Source organism: Xenopus tropicalis, chromosome 9 (genome assembly GCF_000004195.4).
Source record: "Xenopus tropicalis strain Nigerian chromosome 9, UCB_Xtro_10.0, whole genome shotgun sequence".
Lineage (NCBI taxonomy): Eukaryota > Metazoa > Chordata > Amphibia > Anura > Pipidae > Xenopus > Xenopus tropicalis.
In genome coordinates this window covers 82,641,824-82,669,782 of record NC_030685.2, presented here as the reverse complement: position 1 = coordinate 82,669,782, position 27,959 = coordinate 82,641,824, and the positions used below count along the sequence as shown (strand labels likewise).

General features: G+C 44.9%; 1 protein-coding gene across 2 annotated transcripts in view; it reads right to left on the bottom strand.

The window, feature by feature from the left end:
* Positions 1-9,475: 9,475 nt before the first annotated feature.
* wnt6 (Wnt family member 6) overlaps positions 9,476-27,959 on the bottom strand; it is a 53,174-nt gene continuing 34,690 nt past the window's right edge. The window contains exons 2-4 of one of the 2 annotated variants that reach the window (XM_031893608.1): positions 27,063-27,278; positions 15,042-15,346; positions 9,476-10,830 (exon numbers count right to left, since the gene is read on the bottom strand). In XM_031893608.1, coding sequence (XP_031749468.1) covers positions 10,369-10,830; positions 15,042-15,346; positions 27,063-27,261 — 966 coding nt within the window. In that variant the 5' untranslated portion in view covers positions 27,262-27,278 and the 3' untranslated portion in view covers positions 9,476-10,368. Of the gene's footprint in view, positions 10,831-15,041; positions 15,347-27,062; positions 27,284-27,959 lie in introns of both variants that reach the window. The other variant, XM_031893609.1, reaches the window with a different exon arrangement.

The window sequence follows — 27,959 nt, the reverse complement described above, 5'->3', positions numbered from 1 at the left end:
TAGTTTTGAAATAGAGTAACTATAACATTATCTGATAACCATTTTATTTCCAGATTAGAAGTGTGACATTCAGCTTATAAAAACACATTTCAGATATACAGTATGTATACAAACCATTTGGCATTTATTGTAGCTGTGCAGGCATTTCCCATAGGGTTCCTTCTAATAATCTGGATCCTCCTGTGGCCTAATAGTAAGTTATTTATAAAGCTGATGCCCCAGGTTAGGCACCCAGCTGTGTAAAGCAGATGCATTAACCACAGTTACAGGGGTACTAGGGAAACGAGGTGCCGGTGACTGAGATTCAGTGGGTAAAAGGATCTTTCAGAATCTGGAGGAGACAGTTTGGAAGATAAGAACAAGGGCTGAGCCCCCACAGCACCCCCTGCAATGGGAAACCTTGGGGAATTATGATATTCAGGGAGTTTTGGTCACTGTGAGAAACACCGGAGAGACTAAAATGAGCAGAATTGTTGATATGTCTGGGGTTGGGCTGCAAAAGAACACATTGCAGTTTATTGGGGGAGCTGTGGGCTGGACTACAACTTGCTAAAAGCAGTTATCACAGGAGGGAAAGGCAGGGGCATTCAAGCCCCTAGTGCCACCCTGAGGCAGCCAATGGGATGCTGCCACCCCTTGCCCCTCAGTGCTTAGATATTTTGCGTCGGAGGGGGCCAAGGAGGGCGGCATCACTAGTGCAGAGAGCAAAATAGCTTAAAAATCAGAATTTACAGGAATCAGGGCAAGTAGTCCATTATCTGGGCTAGTGCTCTCTGATAGGTGCTTACAGGAGGGAGGGACTGGAATACTGTAATGGCAGTGAAGGGGACTGGTTAAATGGTTACCCCTTTTCCTTGGTATTCCCCTAGTACCTTAGACACCTAAGGGGATTGATATTCAAGTCCCTTCTCCTGGGTCAAAGTATGGGCGATATAGTTCTGTAGTTTAGCCACTAGATGGCATTGTGCTATAATATGTAAGGCAGAGCAGCCATGTGCTCTAGGTCCATTTTGTGTGGAAGGCAGGTTGGGACAACAGTGGAACCTAGGTCAGGTAGGAGCCTAGTTAGTGTCAGGCTAAACTCTTAATTAGACAGTTAGGCATAGCTAGAGAGCAGCCTTTTGCTCCAACAAGGAGTGCTAGTGGAATTAGGATCCTGGCCTTAGTATTGCCCAGAAGCAGGGAATAAGTGGACAGACTCAGGGCTAAATAAAATTTGCCTGGGTTCCACTTGGAAGAAGATTCCAAAAAGAACCCATTGTTCTTGTACCATCCTGTGGGGATGAGGATTATATGAGGTGTATCTGTGAGTACATGTATGACGTCTGTTTTGTGTAAAACCTGCACATATGCTTTGTGTTTATTTCATACTCCGACGTGGATTTAGTTTATGTTCATGTTTGAGTTCAAGAACCACTTTCCCCCCTTATTGTGTTTTACCCAAGAGTGATAGTTTCACCGTATGCCAGGGTTCTGGGGTAAATACAGTAGCCCCAGTTTACCATAAGCTTACATGGGGCATATAATCTTTAACTTGAGCAGTGAGCTAGACTAGAGACCCTCAGTGAAGGCTTACAGGGGGTGTTGTAGGGTCCTATAATTAATGAATGAGATGGGGCTGGACACCCCAACTGCAAAAGGGGGAACAGAAGTAATTAGCGGGTAATTATTTACATCTAAGACAAGGTAAGATCCTTCTGAAGGAAGTTGTGCTTTTGGTTTTACCTTCATGTGGAGAAGACTCTTGGGATTTAGACTTTGCCCAACTTCCCAAAACCACCTGTAGTATTGTCTTGTCCCACCATAGAAAAGGAACATTTGTTAGTGTTTATCCCCAGCTTGTCCATCCCTTGCAGCCCCTCATATGGGCGTCGGTAAGGCTACATCACTGATGCACCCGAATACATCCCAAATACACCCAGGCCCCATGCTAACAGTTGGTCTAATTACACAATCATTGTTAAATCAAAATAAAACCATTCTCCAATTCTCACGTCACTTGTTGATCCCAATACAGTTCTACACTATCGCTATGTAATTGTTCTGGGATGTACTCGAGGCATGATACAGAACACAATGTACAGGAGGGGATGCTATGTAACAAAGTAAGAATGTGTTGCAATGTACTTACGGCCTTACAGATGTCTCAACAACCCCCCAAAAGCCTGCGGTTGTCAATGGGGTTCTGGGAGTTGTAGTCCAACAACATTTGGTAGGCCTCATCTTGGGCAAAGGAAATGGTAGACTTCACTGCCATGTAAATGATAATATTCTTATAATATTGAAGTTGGTCTTAAATGTTAATTGTGCTTTTTTTCCAGTTATTTAACATTTTGTTTGGCTTATAGGGTCCCCACTTAATGTAGGAACCAGACAGCCGTTTGAGTGACAGAATGGAGGATCAGTTGACAGGTAAGTCATAAAACATTATTATTATTATAGTTGTATATGCATTGGTTGGCCCCGGGGGACAGTATGGGGGATATCATGTGCAGGATATAGGTGGGCAGTGACAATGGGATTAGGGAGCTGTTGTGTTTAGGGGGGATCCACACACTGCGCAGGCACAATAGGGCCATACAGTCTCTTTATAGACATATAATAGCTGCAGCCGCTGATTCATTGGCCGCTTATCTGAAGAACACTTAATGCCACTAGTCTCTAAGTCTGATTGCATCGATTTGGCCTCCGCTGTAGAATAACTCCCCTCGACATGAATGGGAGTTACTGTTTGCTGAAATTGGCTGCACCCTTTCTATTGTGTAACCCCCCCACCACCCCAGGAGTCTTCCTCCCATCCAAAATTACTCTTTATTAAAAATGCTCATATTATGCACCACATGGAGTCCGACTGCGCTCGTATCTGTATCAGTGCGCAGCCCTCGGGAGACTGGCTCGGGGCCGGGGGAAAATCCCATGCCCCAGGTTCCGTCTGAGAATCACAGCCCTGGAACAATTGCCCCACAAATTTATCACGGCTCTGGCATTTTAATAGAAATTCCATTCGAAAGGAAATACGCTTGCCCAGAGTAAGAATTTTAATGAAAATTCCATTATCAAGGAAATATACTCGCCCCTGGTTGCTAAATGTCACCTGTGCTGAAATAAATAGGATGTATGGCTTTTACTGATTGTATAGAAACCCACAGTCCTGAGAAAATCTCTCAACTAGAACCAGGGCACAGAGGCTTTGAAAAACAAGTTCACTGCTCCCTCTAGTGGTAAATAAGGGAAACTCCCTAGTTCTCTTAGGCTCCTTTAGTAAAGGGGCTTATTTACAAAGCAAGTGGTAACTAGAAAATTTGTAGGTGTTTTTTTTTTTACCCACAATGCAGTGTTTTTTTCCCAGACTACAGCTTCATAGGGAGCTTATTATTGTCAATGCACATTAGCTGTAGTAATGTCGGGGTTGGACTGAGCTGCCGGGAAAATACCCAGTGGGCCCCAGTGGCCCAGACCCGACCCTGTTGCGGCTTCCTCTGGCCTCCAATGTCCTCCCCTGATGCATCTCACATATGCGTGTTCAGGGGAGGACGTCGGACAGGGGCCCCTTGGGGGGGGATAGGGGTGCGCGGCAGCAGGGGCCCCTGTGGGGGACGTAGCCGGAGGAGGCACCTTGGGAGGTGTGGGGCCCTTGGGGTAGTAGCCCCGGTGGGCCCTGCACCCCCCATTCCGACCCTGAATATAGTGCAAATTGCATTCATACTTCCTTGAATCTTTGGGGTGCAAACTGTGTCATTTTTAGTACTCCAGTGTCTGCATTCACTGCAATCAATGTTCGGTTTATTAGGTGAAAACCTGTTGCATGTCTAGGTGTAACAGGTGCCCTGAAAGTGAAATCCATTTAAGCAGAAACTAAAGGGATACTGTCATGATTTTTATGGGGTACTTTTTATTTCTAAATGACACTGTTACACAGCAAATAATTCCCTCTGCCATTTAACCTTTTATTCTTCAACCAACAAATGTATTTGTAGCTGTAATATTGGTGTGTAGGCGCCATCTCAGTGCCTTGTGCCTGAGTCTGAGCTTTCAGCCAGCGCTACACATTAGAACTGCTTTCAGCTAACCTATTGTTTCTCCTACTCCCATGTAACTGGAGGAGTCCCAAGCCGGACTTGGATTTCTTACTATTGAGTGCTATTCTGATACCTACTGGGAGCTGCTATCTTGCTCCCTTCCCATTGTTCTGCTGATCGGCTGCTGGGGGTGAGGGGGGGGGGGATATCACTCCAACTTGCAACTTTCCCATGACAGTATTCCTGTAAGAAGTCACTGGCATTTGGGCCACAGCACAAGTAGCTCTTGTTGACCATGACCAACTGGATGCCATTCTGTTTTTATTTGTATAACATTCAGCACCACTGATGGGGGAGACAGGAATACACTATTCAGCCCTATTCTGATAGGACCCAAAACGGTCTCTTTACCTGTGTTGCTCGTTCCTTTGTACCAGGGAGATGTTACTGGGAAAGTGCCAGGCTCTGGGGAATTTACTGCTACTTAATCTGGCTCAGCATGAACTTCCTTTGTGCCTTATGTCCCTGATTGTAACGTAGATTGAGCTGATGGATAGATATTTATGTTTGTCTTCTATTTATATAAAATTCTATTGGGTAGATGGGATAAAATGCTGTTTTATTAAGATTAACCCCTCTGGTGCCACTAACTATGACAGTTTGGGACCTTGAGAACTTTAAGGAAGAAGACACACTGAGCTACTAGTTGCAGCTACTTGTCACAGCTACTAAACCCTAGAAAATCCCCTGCCATAGACAATACTGAGAATTGCCTCTGCTAAACACATGTAGGGACAATTATCAGTAAATGATCAGCATTGTCTGTTTCAGTAGCCACAACAAGTAGCTCTGTGTGTCTTCACCCTTACGATTCAAATCAGGAGCTTTGAGGTTGTTCTTTTATTTGTAGTTGGAGAGGACGTCTAATATGGAGGAAATCCATCAAAAGACAAACTTTCACACAACGTCTGTTTAATGGCTTTGACCATGTTTGGCCAATTTATATTTATATTATCTTGGTATTTTGCTCAGTGAGCCAATGATTTTGCCTTGCAATATCAACAGCGCCAGATTTGTCTTCCTGGCACCCATAGGCCACCCCTGTTGGTCGCCCCTGTGCCGCCCACCCCCTGAATATCAACTGTATGGGGTAATGTAGAGGTAGGGTTTCACTAAAGGATCTGCTCTGCTGGAACTCCAGAGGCTTGGAGGCATTTCCCACACAAACATGGAGGATGGGAGGGGTTGCAGGTAAGTCAGAACATCACTATATGTATATATGAATTTGATGTAAAGGTGGCACTTACGTATTTAATCTCATGCATCCAATAGCAGTTTTTACACCACTAATATAATGGGTTTCAAAAACATCACCACTTGTCTTATTTGCCCATTCACTTCATTTTCTGAGCAGAGCAACATCACAAGACTTGTCCCTTCTCACGAAATTAATTTTCTACCGACTGCCAAAATAACCAGCAGGTGGTGCCGTTGTTTCAAATTCATTTTATTAGCAGTGTGATAATAGCACTAAAGGAATGCCGATTACGAAGAAACTTTGGATGTTCTATTCAGTCAGGAAACTCTAATATAAACAATATGTGTGAGATTAGATTGGAAGGATTATAATGGTATTGTCACATATTTGATGGGGAGTAAGTCTGCTGAGAGCTGCCTATGACATATTTGCCTTGGGCCTTGCTTGATGGTACTTTGTGGCACCCATAATGCATTGCTGAGGGGCCGGATTGGATAGAGCACTATCTCAGTGTAAAATATGGGACTTGACATCCTCCATGTTTCTAACAGTATTACAGGAAAGTTTGCCTTTGCATTTATTTTTGATGTAGAGAGTAATATTCTGAGACAATTTGCAGTTGGTCTTCATTTTTATTATTTGTAGTTTTTTAATTATTTCAGTTTTTGTTTAGCAGCTCTCCAGTCTGGAGTTTTAGCAGCGATATGGTTGCTAGGGTCCAAATAAACTTAGCAACCAGGGAGTGGTCTGAATGAGAGACTGGTATATGAATAGGAGAGGGACTGAATATAAAAAGTAACAATAACAATAAAACTGGAGCCTCACAGAGCAATAGGTTTTGGCTGCTGGGGTCAGTGACCCCCTGTTTAAAAGCTGCAATGAGTTAGCAGAAGGGAAATACAGGTATAGGACCCATTATCCAGAATGCTCGGGACCAAGGGTATTCCGGATAAGGGGTCTTTCCGTAATTTGGATCTCAATACCTTAAGTCTACTAAAAAATCAATAAAACATTAATTAAACTCAATAGGATTGTTTTGCATCCAATAAGGGGTAATTATATCTTAGTTGGGATCAAGTACAGGAACTGTTTTATTATTACAGAGAAAGGGGAATCATTTAACCATTAAATAAACCCAATAGGGCTGTTCTGCCCCCAATAAGGGGTAATTATATCTTAGTTGGGATCAAGTACAGGTACTGTTTTATTATTACAGAGAAAGGGGAATCATTTAACCATTAAATAAACCCAATAGGGCTGTTCTGCCCCCAATAAGGGGTAATTATATCTTAGTTGGGATCAATTACAAGGTACTGTTTTATTATTACAGAGAAAAGGGAATCATTTAACCATTAAATAAACCCAATAGGGCTGTTCTGCCCCAATAAGGGGTAATTATATCTTAGTTGGGATCAATTACAAGGTACTGTTTTATTACTACATAGAAAAAGGAATCATTTAACCATTAAATAAACCCAATAGGGCTGTTCTGCCCCAATAAGGGGTAATTATATCTTAGTTGGGATCAATTACAAGGTACTGTTTTATTACTACATAGAAAAAGGAAATCAGTTTTTAAATTCTGAATTATTTGATTAAAATGGAGTCTATGGGAGACGGGCATTCCGTAATTCGGAGCTTTCTAGATAACGGGTTTCCGGATAAGGGGTCCGATACCTGTAATTAAAAACTATAACAAATAAATAATGAAGACCAACTGAACAGCTGCTTAGAATTGGCCATTCTATATCATACTGAAAGTTAACTTAAAGATAAAGTGCCCCTTTAATGTAGAGGTGTTGGTACAATAATGTGACACAGAACGACGTGTATCACCTTAAATAACTTTATTAGTAAAAAATAAAATAATATCCAACATACATGCACATTTCCTTTCCCCACACGGGGTAAATCTGTACAGCCGGCGGGGAAACGTCTTTGGTACTCGGGGGTGAAAGATGGCAAGTCCGGCGGCGCGGCCAGGCTCCTGGGCCAATGAATGAAGGAGATCCATCTGACAGGCTACTAAGAAGCTGAGGCTCAGGGTGCGGCTGCTGTTTATCACCAGAGCTACATCAGCCCCATGACAATATTCTCCATTGCCTTCTGTACTTCTCTCCCAACATCCACAGCTCAAAAAGCCCCACAACACTGGCAGTTTTTCAATCAGGCGTTTAAGTTGCCCTTTAAAGAATGTACGGACAATTTTTGCAATCTGAGCACCTTTGCAATCTATATTATTATTTATAAGATGTTGCTCTGCTCAGAAAATGGAATTAGTGAACTAAGAAGAGTCAGCTGATATCTCCCTGGTCACTACGAGACTTTCCTTTTTTCACTAACTTTATTTTCTATCAACTGTGACCAGCACAAAAATCCATTGTATTAGCAGTGAAAAACTGCTATTATCTTGAAAACAACAACAACAAAAAAAACTGCAAATGGCAAAAGTGCTCAGAAGAGAACTCTGTGTTGTTTTGCGTTAATTTGTCCACATTTATGCGAACAACAATTCCCAGCATCCCTTGCCAGCCGCTGGTTGGCTGAGAATATTCGGAATGAAGCTTAGTGGTGGTTGCAAGTTTGTACTCCAGCATTTGATTGGTTTATGCAGACTGACCACTGGTTTCTCCTGTGACGTAATTATAATTATAATTAGGGTTATTTCAGCAGCAGACAAGCGGCGCCATCAGGAGTGGGCGGGCCTTATCTCTATACACTTATAATAATAGACCTTTGTGCTATTTTTCACAGTTCAGGCGCACATACAGAGAAAGTGAATTACAAAAAGCTATAAAATATGAACAATATATATATAGGAGTCACTAGGAACCAGCTATACAGGATATTATATTGCGCGGGGATACAGGCGTCATGGTGCGGCCTCAGCAGGATTGGGCTTATCTGGGCTCTGCAGTGTAAGTGCTGACAATAGGGGAGAGAAAGGGGCAGGGCTAACCAGAAAGTGGGCGGGTTTGGGGTGTGGCGGTTCATAACAGGGCGTGGCCAGGGAGGATGAGAAATATAAGAAGTAACACAGGCAGCCCTTATGGTACAACTAGGCCTGTTACAGCTATTGCAAATCATTGGCATGTTTGTCCCCTGCCCAGCCTCTCGGGTGGGTGCCCATCATGGGGTGGGTGCCAATCATGGGGTGGGTGCCAATCATACAGTGGAACTGGGACAATTCCCAGTCAGTAAATGCCCTTAGAGAATTCAGGGAGTAATTATATCCAAATGTGGGAACTGGGGGATAATTATAAATCAATTTGTGGGGACTTTGTGACTATCTTGGCCCCTATGAGGGTTTAGGAATTAAATAATGTATTGCACAACAAGCAGTTCCAAGGCATTCGGGGGTCCCGGGATGGCACAGACAGTGGGATTATGATTGGCAGATATTGGGTGGAGCTGCTCCTATTCACTCTCCTATTCATCTCTGCAGTTTCCCAGCTCCATCTGTTTATAATGAAACAAAACACGTTGCCCAGTAGGTCCCAGCAGGCTTTGTGCCACTCAGTTGTACGTAGTTTGGTATGAGTATTACTGAGTATGAATCTATCATTGCAGATCTATTTCCAGCTTAAAGCAGGTAAATGGGCGTCAGGGTCGCTCAGCGCCACACACGGTTCTTGCCTGGAATAATGAAATACAAAAACAGAAACTTTCTGAATTCAGGATGTGGCAGATTTGTGTGGCAGCGGCTTTTATATATATATATATATATATAGGCTCGTTGTTATTGCAGTGTATCTGTGTTATACACAATCTGAGGAATTTACACTATCATTACTGAAATGAGAGCTAAAGATTCATACCCCCCCACTATAATGTCGCACTTGGAATCATCTGCTTGTGTCTCAGTAAGGGGCATAATACTAACTATTGTGTGTCCATTATACCGCTTGTAGCCATAAGGCGGCACACCAGAGGGCGCTGTTTCCCTGGAACAGTTGAATGCCTTAAGGGGGTAGTTCATCTTTAAGTTAACTTTTATTATGTTACAGAACAGCTAATTCTAAGCAACTATTTAATTAGCCCTCATTTTTTTCTTTTTTTTTTATAGTTTTTTTAATTATTTCTTCTGAATATTTCCAGCTTTCAAATGGAGGTCACTGACCCCTTCTAAAAAACAAAACAAATGCTCTGTAAGGCTACAAATGTATTGTTATTGCTACTTTTTATTATTAATGTTTCTATTCAGACCCTCGCCTATTTGTATTCCAGCCTTTCATTCAAATGAATGCATGGTTGCTAGGGTCATTTGGACCCTGGAAACCAGATTGCTAAAACTGCAAAAGCTGCTTAATAAGAAGCTAAATAACTCAAAAACCACAAATAATAAAAAATGAAGACCAATTGCAAATGATCTCTCTCTACGTCATACTAATAGTTAATTTAAAGGTAAACATCCCCTTTTAGGTTTTCAGAGCAATAATGGCTGCCCACACACACATGGAAATATGTTATTATATTTTACTGGACACTGATAGAAAAATAAAGTGATTATAAATGCTATATGTAAAAAGCATATACTATAGGTAAGCTGCCTGAAAGTTCGCTCTCACTTCTCTCCCCCCGTTGCTTTCGGGGGCTGTGACGCCACATTAGGTCACATGGTAAAACCCACCTTCTTAATTTTTGGGTCAAGAATTGAAAAATCTGAGGAATCTTGTAGTTCATTTGTGTGCACTGCCTTTTCCCACACTCCAACCTACTTAACTACAGCTCTCAGCATCAAGGGAGGCTGGGAGCTGTAGTTTTCCACAGCCCGGCGGTTATTTCCCAGACGTCCTTGTCCTACAGCAGCAAGTCTGAGAGCCCACTCTACAGGAAAGTGCACCTTGAGCTCAATGGGACAAGCCACACTGCAACCAGTCACCACTTGTAACTCAGCAGCGCCGCCCAATAGGCCGGTAATTAGTGCTGAATCTTGGGTTCTACTTTGGTCCGGAACCTTAGGATTCTTGGTTCTGCGGCTGCTGGAAATGGGATGACTTTGTCTTTCACCCAAGTTCATGGCCGCCTATAGGTGTATTGGGGTGAGTCTCCCCCACGCTCTGCCCACTCATACACGCGGTGCCCACAGTCTCATAGGCACACACTGAGCTCTTTTTTGACAGTGCACTTTTTGCATTGGACCACACAGCACCAGTGGAAGCGACAAAGACAGTTCTCCTCCACCACAACAGTCTCCTCCCTGTGTCCCCGCCCACAGCACAAGAGGTCACACCCCCCTACGTCCAGAGCAGTGCTGTTACACACCCGCCCCCGCGTTCCCGGCGAGCCCGTCTTCCGATTGGCCTGACAGAAATCCGGGGATTCCGCCGAGTAGATGAGATCTTGTTTGTCTGGGGGTTTAATGTTGTGCCCCACGGGGATGATGGTCTTGCCGTCGTTGCCCCCCATGACTTTAAACGCCCCGTTAAATCTCTCCAACAGTCGGTCGCCCACTTCTCGGAAATGGGGCATCTTCTTCCAGCAGGTGCGCAGGGTGCAGGAGCCGGAGAGGCCGTGGCACTTACACTCTGTTCTCATGTAGTTCTTCACTGCCTGCGGGTAACAGAGGCAAGGGGTTTAGGGTGTGAGTTACCAACAATCCACAGCTACAGCCACTCCCCCTGGCGCCATCTTGCCTTACTATACACACTATCCCACAGCTACAGCCACTTCCCCTGGCGCCATCTTGCCTTACTATACACACTATCCCACAGCTACAGCCACTCCCCCTGGCGCCATCTTGCCTTACTATACACACTATCCCACAGCTACAGCCACTCCCCCTGGCGCCATCTTGCCTTACTATACACACTATCCCACAGCTACAGCCACTCCCCCTGGCACCATCTTGCCTTACTATACACACTATCCCACAGCTACAGCCACTCCCCCTGGCACCATCTTGCCTTACTATACACACTATCCCACAGCTACAGCCACTCCCCCTGGCGCCATCTTGCCTTACGATACACACTATCCCACAGCTACAGCCACTCCCCCTGGCGCCATCTTGCCTTACTATACACACTATCCCACAGCTACAGCCACTTCCCCATACGCCATCTTGCCTTACTATACACACTATCCCACAGCTACAGCCACTTCCCCTGACGCCATCTTGCCTTACTATACACACTATCCCACAGCTACAGCCACTCCCCCTGGCACCATCTTGCCTTACTATACACACTATCCCACAGCTACAGCCACTCCCCCTGGCGCCATCTTGCCTTACGATACACACTATCCCACAGCTACAGCCACTCCCCCTGGCGCCATCTTGCCTTACTATACACACTATCCCACAGCTACAGCCACTTCCCCATACGCCATCTTGCCTTACTATACACACTATCCCACAGCTACAGCCACTTCCCCTGACGCCATCTTGCCTTACTATACACACTATCCCACAGCTACAGCCACTTCCCCTGACGCCATCTTGCCTTACTATACACACTATCCCACAGCTACAGCCACTCCCCCTGGCGCCATCTTGCCTTACTATACACACTATCCCACAGCTACAGCCACTTCCCCATACGCCATCTTGCCTTACTATACACACTATCCCACAGCTACAGCCACTTCCCCTGACGCCATCTTGCCTTACTATACACACTATCCCACAGCTACAGCCACTCCCCCTGGCGCCATCTTGCCTTACTATACACACTATCCCACAGCTACAGCCACTTCCCCTGACGCCATCTTGCCTTACTATACACACTATCCCACAGCTACAGCCACTTCCCCTGACGCCATCTTGCCTTACTATACACACTATCCCACAGCTACAGCCACTTCCCCTGACGCCATTTTGCCTCACTATACACCGTATCCCACAGCTACAGCATTCTTTTGCCTTATTATACCCAGAGGTGGGCCAAGCCAGCCGGGCACCCTAGACAACCCAGCTGGCCTCTGCTGACAGGGGCAGCAGGGGCAGGAGAGCCCAGACTAGGGGTAGGCAGAAGTACCCCCCCCCCCCATTGTTGCACCCTAGGCATCTACCCCTTCTGCCTACCCCTAGTTCCAGCCCTGACTATACCCAATATTCCACAATTATCCTCTCTATTTTTTTCTGACACCATCTTGACTTACTCTACAAATTCCAAAAGAGCGAGAATCAGAACCATGCTGCCTCGGGCAATGAAAAGTATGATTGACACTAGTTAAATACAAATCCAAAAATTCAGTTATGCAGGCCTCCTGGCTATGCTTTTTGTTTTATAAGTAAACTGTATTGGGGGGCTGGCACCATGCAAATAGGGGGCTGCACTGGCCATATAGGCCTCTCCCCACAACTCCTCAGGCCTCTCCCCCAATCTGTATCCCCCTCGGATATAGGGGCCCCACACTGGGAAGTTTGCCCCAGGCCCCCCAAATCCTAATGGCTGCCATGGCTGTTCCATGCAAGAGAGATATGGCTGAGATCTCTGCTCATTGCAGATTGGCTATACAAGTGATGGGTTGCACTCAGTTCTGTATTTAGCCAATGGGATTTAGCCTCTCTGGCACTGACCAACTGCAACAACCTACTAACTGAGCAGCACAGTTGTTCCTATGAATATGGTAGGTTCCTCCTAAGTAGAAATAAGTTCTGTTCATTGAGAGGCAGAATGGGGATGAGAATAAGTGAGCGAGGCAGAGAGAGCTGGAGAGACAGAGGGAGTGATAGACAGACAGGAGGGAGAGCCACAGAAGGAGGAGACAGATCAGAGATAAGACTAGATGCTTCTCCCAAGGAATGTATCTTCAATCTCCCTGCAGGCAGAAACCCGCCACCCCCAGGAATGCTGCACGACCTCTCTGATCCATCTCTTGCTGCTAATTAATCCATGATTCATGAATGATCCCTGCCTGCCCCGGCTCTTTCATTAAAATCTCTGTACACGGGGCGGCGAGCGTGTAGCCCTCGCTTCTGTACGTGTGTCCGTGACCGCAGGGGATGTGGCTGCTCTACTATTGTTTGTGTGAAGACACACAGAGCTACTAGTAGCAGCTACTTGTCAGGGCTACAGAAACAGACAATGCTGATCATTTACTGATAGTTGTCTCTACTTGTGTTTAGCAGAGGCAATTCTCAGTATTGTCTATGGCAGGGGCTTTTCCAGTGTTTAGTAGCCGTGACTTAGTAGCTGCTACTAAGTAGCTCCGTGTGTCTTCAGCCTTAGGGAGGTGTCACACGTGGAGATTAGTCGCCTCCGGTATTGCGGCGACTAATCTTCTTGAAATTCCATCCCACTGGCAAGAATGTAAATCGCCGGTGGGATGGCATACGCGTTGCTTCAGTTTCCCGAAGTTGCCTCTCAAGGAAACTTTTTGACTTCGGAAACCAAAGCGATTTGGAAACCACTCCGACAAGACTTTCCACCAGCAGCAATAGGAGTCACCAGCAATCCACACTAATAATTACTCTGTTGGGTTTTTTAAGGTTAAATGTTTCATAGCCCTAAGGGCTCTGGCACACGGGGGATTAGTCGCCTGCGACAAATCTCCCTTGTCACGGGCGACTAATCTCCCCGAACTACCATCCCACCGGCAAAAATGTAAGTTGCCAGTGGGATGGCACACGCTGAGCAGGCGATTTCGGCAAATCATCGAAAATGCCTCGCAAGGCAACTTCGGCGATTTGCCAAAATCACCTGCTCAGTGTGTGCCATCCCACCGGTGACTTACATGTTCGCCGGTGGGATGGTAGTTCGGGGAGATTAGCCCGTGACAAGGGAGATTTGTCGCAGGCGACTAATCCCCCGTGTGCCAGAGCCCTAAGACATAGTGCTTCCCCTTATCTGACAAGCCTTAACCCAAGCATTCTGTATAACAGATCCCATACCTGTATTATGGGAGAGGAAGCAATAATGTGGTAACAGTGAGAAGAGAAAATATATTCATTTTTCTGGACTTAACCTTCATTTTATTTTACTATAATGTTATATTTATAGTTGTTATTTATGGTCTAAGGCAGGGGTGGGCAAACTACGGCCCACGGGCCACATCTGGCCCACTGGCCTTTTAAATCCGGCCCGCCGACTCCGGTGCCCTTAAAATAATTACGGGCCCTGATTGGTTGCGCCAACCATATAAAAGGATGCAGCGGGGAGCCGGGAGATAGAAGCAACCAGAGGATGGAGGGAGCCACTGGTCGCTGGGGGGGGGGAGATGGAGGATGCTGGGGGGAGAGGGGGAATGGAGCTGGAGGATGCTGGGGAGGGTGCTGGGGAATTGAGCTGGAGGATGCTGGGCAGGGAGCTGGGGAATGGAGCTGGAGAATGCTGGGGGTGGAGCTGGAGGATGCTGGGAGGAGCTGGTTGATGTTGGGGAGTGGAGCTGGTGGATGCTGGGCGGGAGCTGGTTGATGTTGGGGAGGATGCTGGGGAGTGGAGCTGGAGGATGCTGGGGGGGAGCTGGTTGATGTTGGGGAGGATGCTGGGGAGTGGAGCTGGAGGATGCTGGGGGGGGGGGGAGCTGGTTGATGTTGGGGAGGATGCTGGGGAGGGAGCTGGAGGATGCTGGGGGGGGGGGAGCTGAGAGGCCCCGTGATTTCTGATGGCAGCTCTGGGCGTAACGCTGGCCCGGCCTGACTGTAAGTAAATGTGACCCCTGAGCCAAAAAGTTTGCCCACCCCTGGTCTAAGGGAAACATGGCGGCTCCCAACCATGTCTAGAAACAGAAATATACAGAGGAGTGTTCTGCCCACCCAGCTCTATCCATGTACTGTACATAAATGGGTATATTCCATCCCACTATTCCATCCTTACCAGCCTTCCAGCCTCGTTGTTATGGAGATCAATTAACGTCCGTATATCGCTCTTTCCTTTCTTCCTCTTGGCATCCATGAACTGTCGAGACTTCTCATATCCGTATTCCACATCATCTCCGCAGCCCCCCCATTCCCAGGCAGAACCATCTGCTCCCGGACCAATGGCGAGGGGAGGAGGGGGCCCCCAGTTCCGCGTCACCTCACAGCCGCACTGCAGCAGCTCCCCCATACTACAGGCCTGCGTCACCGCGTGGATCACTCCCGCCGCCGTGATTGCGTATACAAACGCCGTCTCTCGGATATCTGTGGGAAAAGGGGGCATGTATGAGCCTCCGAGTGAACTAACCTGTAGGAACCTACTGTTGTGTGCCGGGGACTGTCTACAGGAATGCTGCTATGAGTGGAGGAAAGGAGGTTTCAGTATCAGACTTGGAAGGGGTTCTGTCCTGTAATGGAAGTAAAGTCACAGAGTTCATTTCTGGTGAAGTTGGTGATGAAGGGCACCTTTCTACCTTTATAACAAGTATGGGAATTTGAATTACAAGTACATAATATCAACAAGGTGAATGTAAGGATGCTCTATGACTGACCATACACAGGGTGGCCTAATGCTATTTCTGGAAATAAAAGCTATTATCCCCCAGCTGCTACTATAGGCATCATCTCTCCCTACTATACCTGCTATCCCACAGCCCCAGTCCCTTCCCAGAGGCTATTATCCCCCCACTGCTACTATAGGCACCATCTCTCCCTACTATACCTGCTATCCCACAGCCCCAGTCCCTTCCCAGAGGCTATTATCCCCCCACTGCTACTATAGGCACCATCTCTCCCTACTATACCTGCTATCCCACAGCCCCAGTCCCTTCCCAGAGGCTATTATCCCCCCACTGCTACTATAGGCACCATCTCTCCCTACTATACCTGCTATCCCACAGCCCCAGTCCCTTCCCAGAGGCTATTATCCCACTGCTACTATAGGCACCATCTCTCCCTACTATACCTGCTATCCCACAGCCCCATCCCTTCCCAGAGGCTATTATCCCCCCACTGCTACTATAGGCACCATCTCTCCCTACTATACCTGCTATCCCACAGCCCCAGCCCCTTCCCAGAGGCTATTATCCCCCCACTGCTACTATAGGCACCATCTCTCCCTACTATACCTGCTATCCCACAGCCCCAGTCCCTTCCCAGAGGCTATTATCCCCCCACAGCTACTATAGGCACCATCTCTCCCTACTATACCTGCTATCCCACAGCCCCAGTCCCTTCCCAGAGGCTATTATCCCCCCACAGCTACTATAGGCACCATCTCTCCCTACTATACCTGCTATCCCACAGCCCCAGTCCCTTCCCAGAGGCTATTATCCCCCCACTGCTACTATAGGTACCATCTCTCCCTACTATACCTGCTATCCCATAGCCCCAGTCCCTTCCCAGAGGCTATTATCCCCCCACTGCTACTATAGGCACCATCTCTCCCTACTATACCTGCTATCCCACAGCCCCAGTCCCTTCCCAGAGGCTATTATCCCCCCACTGCTACTATAGGCACCATCTCTCCCTACTATACCTGCTATCCCACAGCCACAGTCCCTTCCCAGAGGCTATTATCCCCCCACTGCTACTATAGGCACCATCTCTCCCTACTATACCATAGAAGGAAAAAGACTCAAACTGACCCCATACCAGCAGGAATAAAGGTCCCCATACACGTTAAGATCCGCTCTCCTGGTGATGTCGCCAAGCGATTGGATCTTCTCCCGATATCCCCACCTACGGGTGGGCGATATCGGGCTAATTCGGTCGCTTGGCCCTGGGGCCAAACGATTGAATTATAACTACGGTAATGGCTGCAGTCGGTTTGGGGACTGCATCAACGAGCCGATGTGGTCTCCAATCCGACTAAATTTTTTAACCTGCCCGATGGATATCTGGGCAATTTCAGGCACACAGAAATATTTTTTCTTCACCAAAACAGCCACTGACAGGATTGCAGCCCAGCACAGATCCTTCAGCAGGGGCCCTAAGGCAAAGATATAACTCACAAATCAGACATCCAGAAAGGCGTCAGAGACATTCCTTTCACAACGTGCGCACTTTAGGGCCTCACTTTAGATGTCCATCAAACTCTGCAGTCTCTGAGAAAGATAAAGTGTTGCATGGGGGAATGACAAGCCTATGGAAGGGCAATGTACCCCTCACATTCCCAACCTGCCTCAGTGACAGGGCAACCCACATTTACTAAAAACAATCAGCCCCCGTTGAAATGGTGATTGATTTCTCAGTAATGAAAAATGCTGTCTTTCTCTCCATGTTGCCCTCTGCATGTATTTATATTTCAGTGCTGACATTGAAGAGGTTAAAGGGGAACTAAATAAGATTGTTTTGGTAAAGCCCCCTTTCATATGTTTATTGCCCTTCGGCAAGCAAGTGGAAACTGAAAACTACTACTAAACCTTTCCGCCTGTAGTGTGGATGGGCCGGGGGATCAAACAAAGCATTTATATCATGGCGGGGAGTTTCCCAAAATGTGCTCGAATAAGCCAATCATACAGACTCAGAGACCCGGCCAGTACAGGGCGATTAGTCAGCCGGTTGCCATCTTGTCACAATAAGATAAGTGATTGGTTGGGACATCAACTGGGCCGTCCCATTAGTCTCCGGAGCAAAATGGAAGAACATTACATTTGTTTTTAGTCAAGTTGTCATTAAATGGATGGGATTTTTTTGCCCTAGGACCACTCGACTCTTTATGAATAATTGCTGTACAAGTCTAAAAGGCCTTTAGAAGAAATAAAGTCCAACCCCAACTTTGTACCCCTTTTTAAAGGTAAACTACACCCCCAGAATGAATACGTAACCAACAGACAGTTTATATTATGTTAAGTGGCCTATTAAAAAATCTCGCCAAACTGGAATATATATATCAGTAAATATTGCCCTTTTACATCCTTTCCCTTGAGCCGCCATTTTGTGCTGGGCTCCTTCAGAGATCAGCTGACAGGAAGTGATGCAGCTCTAACTGTAACAGGAAGTAGTGTGGGAGCAAAAGGCAGAACTCTGCCCATTCATTGGCTGATGGGGCCTAGCATGTATGTGTGCCTTGGTTTGTTTGTGTGCACTGTGACTCCTATGATCCCAGGGGGCGGCCCTTATATCTTAAAATGGCAGTTTTGTATTTAGGATTACCCAATGGCACATATTCCTATATAAGTATATTTTTATGAAAATGGTCTATTTAGATGATGTAATATATTTTTATAAAGACCTACATTGTTTTGGGGTTTAGTTTTCCTTTAAGTATTCCCAGATTTTGCCTTTTTTTTAATCCCTAAGTATGTTTTTCCGCATTTTACATGAGGATTTTGCCCCATTCTGGCCCATAGGCGTGCCCATACGTCGGGAAGGAGCAGGTAACACCCTCGGTGCGCGCCCGTCAGGGTGGGACATCAACACTCATCTCACTAAGTTGTTCTGCTGAGGCAGAAGAAATATTTTCCATTGATATAATTTACCTTCATTTTGTCATCCAAATCAAACATTGCATTTGCCAAAAAAACATCTGTGTGAGGTGCTGAAAATATATGAAATATTGTTACTGCTGTGACAGGCGGAGGCCGCGATGGGCTGGGAGCGATTTCTGCACTCACACAACAACGATTACATGTTATAGTTATAGGGGTTTGTAGCGGCGTATGGGCACAAAGGGCAGTTCCGCAACAATTTATGGGCCACAAAGCCATTCTTCAAATTCTACACTTCTCCAAGGGGGATTTCCATCTATGGATAAATGACCCACATGAAGTTATTGAACAAGTTACAGATTATGCGCCACAATGTCTGTTCCCACCAATCTGCCCAGTGACCTTAAGAGTCTGATTGAGTCTAAACAGAAGGAAGTATATACCAGCTACAATAAGTGTCTAATTGGGAAGAAGGAAATACAGGTATAGGAATCATTATCCAGAATGCTTGGGACCAAGGGTATTCCGGATAAGGGATCTTTCCGTAATGTGGATCTCCATACCTTAAGTCAACTAAAAAATTAGTAAAACATTAATTGAACCCAATAGGGCTGTTCTGCCCCCAATAAGGGGTAATTATATCTTAGTTGGGATCAAGTACAGGTACTGTTTTATTATTACAGAGAAAAGGGAATCATTTAACCATTAAATAAACCCAATAGGGCTGTTCTGCCCCAATAAGGGGTAATTATATCTTAGTTGGGATCAAGTACAGGTACTGTTTTATTATTACAGAGAAAAGGGAATCATTTAACCATTAAATAAACCCAATAGGTCTGTTCTGCCCCCAATAAGGGGTAATTATATCTTAGTTGGGATCAAGTACAGGTACTGTTTTATTATTACAGAGAAAAGGGAATCATTTAACCATTAAATAAACCCAATAGGGCTGTTCTGCCCCAATAAGGGGTAATTATATCTTAGTTGGGATCAAGTACAGGTACTGTTTTATTATTACAGAGAAAAGGGAATCATTTAACCATTAAATAAACCCAATAGGGCTGTTCTGCCCCCAATAAGGGGTAATTATATCTTAGTTGGGATCAAGTACAGGTACTGTTTTATTATTACAGAGAAAAGGGAATCATTTAACCATTAAATAAACCCAATAGGGCTGTTCTGCCCCCAATAAGGGGTAATGATATCTTAGTTGGGATCAAGTACAGGTACTGTTTTATTATTACAGAGAAAAAGGAAATCAGCTTTAAAATTCTATATTATTTGATTAAAATGGAGTCTGTGGGAGACGGGCTTTCCATAATTCAGAGATTTCTGGATAATGGGTTTCCAAATAAGGAGTCCCATACCTGTACCCAATTGCATTAGCTTCCACCAGGAAAAGATTCCAAGAGAGCCTTATATCAGAGCTCTGATTCTCTTTAGTGCCTATTCCTGGGCTGTTCCTTATCCAGAGAGAAACTAAATGGAGTGATGTTATTGCCCTGATCTCCATCTCCAGATATATAGAGCTTTGGCCATGAAAGGAAGCTATTGCATTGTTCCCCCGTGCCCTAGTCCGCTCCGTAGTATCTGAGCGACACACACTTAATGCAAAGAGATGAGACAAGACTAAAGGTGGCCATACACCCGCAGATTTATTCCTTCTATTCCTGTCGTTGTCGGGCCAAATGATCGAATTGACCTGATACCTCCCACCTAGGTGGGCATTAATGGGGGAAAGAAGGCGACTTCACCAAAAGAGCAGATCTTCTGGTGTGTGACCACCTTTAAATAGACTTCTATTTATCTAGATGATCTAGAATATATTGTATTAATTAAAAATTGATAGAGTCCCTCTAATTATGAGATTATATATTATAAGAATATGAATTGATGACCTCCGCTACCACAGCATGAAATTGGCCCTAATGGCACAGACCGGAAAAGTTTCTCCCAGCTTTGCCCATCTCTGATTTCAAAATCTCTTTTACAAAGGTCTTTGGACTTGGTCTTAACCAAGTTTGTTCTGACCCCCTTATCTCAACAGGGTAAAAGATATTGAGAAAATACAGTTGGAGGCTACAGAAGTAGCCCGATGGGCCTACAGACTACTCCCCCCCGCTGCTTAGAGCCCCCTAGAAGCCAACACCACATTCCACTGCCTCATCCTATTTAGTTTAATTCTACAACAAGGGCCTACAGAGGGGCATTTCTGCACTCACTCAGGTATGTAACATGCTGCAATTTAGAGGTTGGACAACTCTGTCAAACCATATAGCTCAGAATGTTTAGAATACACCGCTCCATCTGCACTTTACTATTCTCCCTCTAGGCTGGGGAATTCCCAGCACCTCAGCAGATGCAGAGAGATATATAATCCCTGTTATGGATCTACTGGAACATACCATTTGACAAGTGCAAGGAGCTGACCTACTGTAGATATTGTCAGATATCTGTAGATAGATAGATAGATAGATGATAGATATATGATAGATAGATGATAGACAGATAGATAGATGATAGATAGATAGATAGATGATAGATAGATAGATGATATACAGATAGATAGATAGATGATAGACAGATAGATAGATGATAGATATATGATAGATAGATGATAGACAGATAGATAGATGATAGACAGACAGATAGATAGATGATAGATAGATAGATAGATAGATAGATAGATGATAGACAGATAGATAGACAGATAGATGATAGACAGATAGATGATAGATAGATAGATGATAGACAGATAGATAGATAGATAGATAGATATATAGATGATAGACAGATAGATAGATGATAGATAGATACAACAACAACAACAAACATTTGTAAAGCGCTTTTCTCCCGTAGGACCCAAAGCACATCTATCATAGATAGATGATAGATAGATAGATAGATGATAGACAGATAGATAGATAGATGATAGATAGATAGATAGATAGATGATAGATAGACAGATAGATAGACAGATAGATAGATGATAGATAGACAGACAGATAGATGATAGATAGATAGATAGATAGATGATAGACAGATAGATAGATGCCACAGTAGGCAGCAAAGACTTGAGACTGAGGCCCCCTAGTTGATGTCGGTCAGGCAGGCCCGTCGGTAGTGCCCATACACGGGCCGATAAGCTCTTGTAACTTCACCTGATTTCACGTGCTCGTGTTCTCAGTTGCTCCAATGAAACCTCCTTTCAAATCAATCCCATTATTTTTCCAAAATCAGAAGCCTTGGTTTTGCTGTTGAACCCTAAAAGCCTGCGCTTGCCAGCCATAACGCAGACTATGGGGAAGAAACATAACTTGGTTTGGCTGATAATGCAGTTGGGTAGATAGAGGTCAGTAGGCAGACCAAGTTGGGGCCAACAGTGTCCCGATTTATTTCCAGGAAAATGAAACTTGCAGGAAATTGAGATTATCAGGTTCTACATGGCTGCTGCTATCTGCTGCCACATAGACCAACACATATCCATCATGGGTTCCTGTCAATACCGTCCTGGACTAAAGAGAAGAAAGAAGAGGCATTACGCACCATAATTAGATGTATAAAAGGGTCTGCAGCTACAATAAAGAAATTAAAAAACATCCTGCTTGGATTTGATTCCATGCTTGTGCCATAGCAACGCTCACCAAAAGCCTGTAGGCTTCTTCCTACAATGTTTCAGAGGGTGCCCAATGGCAAGATTTGATGGATATTTTACAAACAGGATGGTACCAGTATCAAGAGGACATCTGTGGATTTATGGAGAAGCTGATCTTTCATTAACCCGACTTATGTCTCCATAGAACCCAACATTCTTCAATGTTTCTGGGTCAGAATCTTTTGTCCTACAGACTCCGGTTAATCATGTTCTGGTCACGGGACCATGACTAATCTGCGGATTGCTAGATGGATGTTTATGCTGCTGGCTGTATCTCCTAATGAACTTTTAATTGATTCCCCTAATAATTTACTGTACAAAACTTCCAGATCTTTAATAAACATCAGTAAATCCCTCTCGGCAGCTGCGTTTCCCTGGATTTGTCTACAGACATCTGAGGGCCATGTCCCAAAGGGGCTTCCAGCGAAACAGACAGAAGCCTGTGCCGAAACAGAGAGGCTATTACTGGGCCTGTATTAATACAGCTCAAATAAACACATGGATTTGGGGTAATCCCCGTTGAAGGGCTGTTAACCCAAATGTAATAGTTGTATAATGAACTAAGCAACTTTTTCATGTACGTTATTATCAAACGTTCAGTAATTGTAAAATTATTAGGAAATATAATTGCTGCTGCAGTATCAGCCCTTCCTCTGCTCGTTCTGACTACATCAAACAATGTTGAAGTAATTAGCTCTCCAACAAAGAATTTTGAGGCCTGACCTAAAAATGGGATTACCATATTGTTTCAAAAGGTCCAATTGTGGCTCCATTAGCCATGATATATATATATATTTATGTATTACAAAACCAGACAGGTTAGAATGGGCATGAAGCACCCAAGTCACACCAAGTTACTCCCATTCCACTTCTCCATTTATTTACCTCCATTAGGAGGTATGTTGCTTAGGCCTCAGTCTATCATATTCTAAGCATTTCAGCTACAGTGGCACTTTGCTGCTATAGCTAATTTCCACCAACACGAAGGAGAAGGAGCCAGATCTAGACCAGTTCCACATAAGGAGAAAGCCAGATCCAACCCAGTTCCACATAAGAAGAAAGCCAGATCCAACCCAGTTCCACATAAGGAGAAAGCCAGATCCAATCCAGTTCCACATAAAGAGAAAGCCAGATCCAATCCAGTTCCACATAAGGATCCAGTTCCATATAAAGAGAAAGCCAGATCCAGTCCAGTTCCACATAAAGAGAAAGCCAGATCCAATCCAGTTCCACATAAGGATCCAGTTCCACATAAGGAGAAAGCCAGATCCAATCCAGTTCCACATAAGGAGAAAGCCAGATCCAACCCAGTTCCACATAAGGATCCAGTTCCATATAAAGAGAAAGCCAGATCCAGTCCAGTTCCGCATAAGGATCCAGTTCCACATAAGGAGAAAGCCAGATCCAGTCCAGTTCCATATAAAGAGAAAGCCAGATCCAGTCCAGTTCTGCATAAGGATCCAGTTCCACATAAGGAGAAAGCCAGATCCAGTCCAGTTCTGCATAAGGATCCAGTTCCACATAAGGAGAAAGCCAGATCCAGTCCAGTTCTGCATAAGGATCCAGTTCCACATAAGGAGAAAGCCAGATCCAGTCCAGTTCCATATAAAGAGAAAGCCAGATCCAGTCCAGTTCCGCATAAGGATCCAGTTCCACATAAGGAGAAAGCCAGATCCAGTCCAGTTCCATATAAAGAGAAAGCCAGATCCAATCCAGTTCCGCATAAGGATCCAGTTCCACATAAGGAGAAAGCCAGATCCAATCCAGTTCCATATAAAGAGAAAGCCAGATCCAACCCAGTTCCACATAAGGAGAAAGCCAGATCCAATCCAGTTCCACATAAAGAGAAAGCCAGATCCAGTCCAGTTCCACATAAGGATCCAGTTCAACACAGTGCCTTCAGCACTGCACTCTAACTAGACCCAGTCTTTCAGAAAGGTCACCAAACCTGAGCCTATGGGCTAGAGTCACTTTCGGGGGTGTTGCAGTTTTTCTGAAATATTTATCAGCCAATTAACTTACACCAATAAGATAAAGATGGGGCCATAGGCCACCCCATGGACTTGAGGAACACCTCAACACAAGTGTTCTAGGGTGGTAAAAAAAGTACATTCAATCCTAATTTAACTGGGTTGCGTGGAGTCACTGAATCTCGTCTATTTTATAAGTATTTGCTGCCCCCTGACACAATTACGAGACACCTCGGGCTACTGAAGAAGCCTAAGTCAGATAGCAGCAGCAACGGGGCCTCCTCTAAATGTCAAGCGTAGATATAAAGTGCAATAACTTCTGTTCCATTAAAATAGAGGAACGCTTCCATATATATATATTTATGAATCCCCCAAGAGAATTGACTTGTCTGTGAGCCTTAATAGCCCTCGAAGGTGCAATGTACTTAGCGTGCAAGTCCTGGACTCGAAGTATTATTTAGATCAACCTTTGAACTGAAGAGCTTGGAATCAGGGTGGTCCTTGGGTACGTATCCCATTTAGAGTGCATTGCACCTTCCGAAAAATGCCTTCCTTCCATAGAGTTCAAAAGTCAGTCATTAAAAGCTGAGCTGAACTTTCAACTGGGGCGGCCATAAATCTTACGTAAGTGGTTTAGTCCATAAATGTCCGACATGATAATTGCAAGTATAACGAGCAGATCTCATTAAAGTGGCCAACCTTAGAGACAGAGGGGCCACAAGCATAGGATGTAGCTAGGGAAAAATGTCCAACTTGTCTCTTTCCAGTTGTAGATGAAACACAACTCCCAGCATTCTCTAAAGACCAAAAGGCTAGCGGGAGTTGTAGTTCGGCTTTAGGCAGACATTGCTACGGAAGTACATTTCCAAGCTGAGGAGTAAATAATGGAGCAGAGGAGAACACATCTTTATTGTTTATTAAACCCACACATAGGTTTGGAGCATTCCTAATGACTTTGTCACCGCACCGGGGGAACAAGTTTAAGCAGTAAAGCCGAGGACTTATGCAAAATGTAGCAATAATCGTATTCCTGCCCGAGGGGAGAAAGAAAACGCCAATGCTACCGCTGGATAAAAATAACCTGCAGCCAATCAACAACAAACACAAGGAGAAGCTTTGCTACGGGTCAAGAAGCTTCCGTATTGTAAGTCACCAAGGATGTAATTACTTGTGCAGATAGAGATCTCTTGGGTTCAGTAACAAACAACATGGACACCAAACCCTCCATTCCAGGTTAGGAACACCCAATGTTCCATGTCATACAGGGGGGGGACCATTCCAAGCCAGGAACATAAAGCGGATCGTACCAACTGAGTGAAACTAAAACGGGAATTTTCACTTTGATTCTTTTGAAACTTCAAATAAACTCATTTCCATGAATGTCAGAAATCTGAGCTGAAAAAGCATGTGTGGGAATAGTCACAAAAACGGCAACTTTTTCAAATTGTTGCACAAAAGCCAGCAGCAAAAATATAAAAAACTTTAACAATTCGAAGCAAAGAAAGATCTTTTAGGAAAGGGAAGGGACGTCTGCCATTGACTTCTATGTGATCTCCACAGGTTTTAGATTATTATTAGTTTTTACGGATTTCGAATTGTCGCAGTTTTGTCGCGTAATAAATCTCGGAAAAGGCATAACTTTTTTTTTCTGTGACTTTTATGGGTTTTTGGCAACAAAAAGATTCACCCGAAAAAGTCACGGCTTAGTAAATGTACAGTGACATTCGAGGGAAAGTTAAAAGACAATTCCACACTAGGAACATGGCATGTACCAGCGCAGGCAGCAGGAGAGTGAAGTTGGGCCTCACAATCAGGGAGAAATGTTCTAGAAGTTGCTGAGAAATTCATAAACGACATGGAACTCCAAGGTGACTTCCAATATCCTTATATTTTACAACGGAGGTGGGTGACAGTGAGTACTCAGGTCCAGGCCTCAAAGCAAGGACTGTGGAGGTACTGGCAAGCTACAAGCTACTACAAGTACTACTACTTCTGCTAATACTAGTAAGTACTACTACTACTAAGCTACAAGTGCCTAGCCTGAAGGCCAATGTATCTTGTGTATCACTTGAACTATAGGAAAGAGTCCATTACTACTATGTTATGAGTTGAGGTGAGGCCCAACCAGGGTTGGAATGACTTACCAGAGGTTCTCCTGGTGGGCCCATTGGGATTTCTTGTCAGCCCTTCCTTATTTCTGCCAAGGGCTTATATGTGCCAACATCTTTATCTAATTGCTCATATCTAATTGGACAGTTGGACCCTGAGTGTCAGGTTCTCTGGTTGGCCCTAGGAGACCCAGTCCAACACTGAGCCCAACCAACTGGGGGGGGGGTCTGAGCACAAAAAGTTTGAAGTCAAAGAACAGTGGAAGCACTAAAATTAGGGATGCGCCGAATCCCGGATTCGGTTCAGGATTCAGCCGAATCCCAGCACCTTTTTAAGGATTCAGTTTCGGCCGGATCTGCGGTCCCGGCCAAACTGAATTTGAATCAGCATATGCTACTTAGGGTTCAGATTCGGCCGAATCCTGCTAGGTGGGTTCGGGGGTTCGGTGCATCCCTAACTAAAATACATTTTCAAAGGTGTCATTATTATGGGACATAAAATGAGAGGCTCCCCAGCTCTCTAATCACTTGCATAGGATTCCAGGGGCTTATTTTCAAAGGGATAGAGCTTGCTCCTATTTCTGTTACCCACTATATTATTGCTCTCACTGCCTTACACTGCCCGGATTCCCTTCCTTCCCATAGTGGATGTGAGACCAGAAGCCATAGCATTCTATTGACACTCACAGCCTCATGATCAAACGTAATGTCCAAAGCTATCATAATCACTCCCATTTGAAAGTAATCTATTGTAGCTCATAGCCTGGCTGTAGCTGTGCCTACACAGCGCCACACTAGAGCCCTACCCGTAGTTACCTTGCTGCAGGATCTTCCCGAAGTACTTGTTATGACTGGTGCAGTTCCACCGCCTGGACCTAAACTGGTACTGGCATTCCCGTACTCCCAGTTTGGCGCCCTTGGCCACCTCGCTTACGATCTCCGGCTCGGTTTGGCACAGCTCAGCCTGCTTTCCAGCCAGACGCTTGGTTTTCCTACAGATGCTGTTGGGGTCCATCACCAGGGGGCTGCCAACTGCCCTGCCAGATCCACAAACAAAGAGAGAAAAGACAGTGAAGCGTTTGACAGGAGATCACCAACAGCCAAAGCCACACGTTTGCTCTTAACATGTACAGATAACATAGTATATTATACTTAATTTAAAATATAAATGGGATTTATTATGCAGAATGCGTGGGTTACATGGGTAATAAATCATAATGTGGAGCACCGTGCCTCAGGGCTGTGTTTGCCTGGCATGGATCAAAGAGCTGACTGATCTCTATTTCCTTGTATGGGGTACAGTCCAGCAGAAACAGCCCCTATGTTTACCCATAGTCTATACATAGAGACACTACAAAACTGTGCAAGCGTTGCCCATAGTGTGTTGTGTTAGTACAATAGAGCGTAAGCTCCACTGTGATAGGGACTGATCCATAATCTCTGTAAAGCACTAGTGCCATTGCCTCACATTGTCCCCATATTAGATTTGCAACATTCCTTCCCCCCCCCCCGCTCCCTATTTGCGCAATATATGCCAAGATTGTACCTTTAGCTCAAACTTGGCACCAGTAAAAAGCCTTTGGAAAATATCCATGTAGCTGAGCCGGGGCTGGAACCCTACAACATGCACTCATGTTACTGCCCTCATACCCTCACAGCTAAACGGAAGCTTTCTGTTACCTTCCGAGCGTTTCTATCTATCTCTCTCTCATC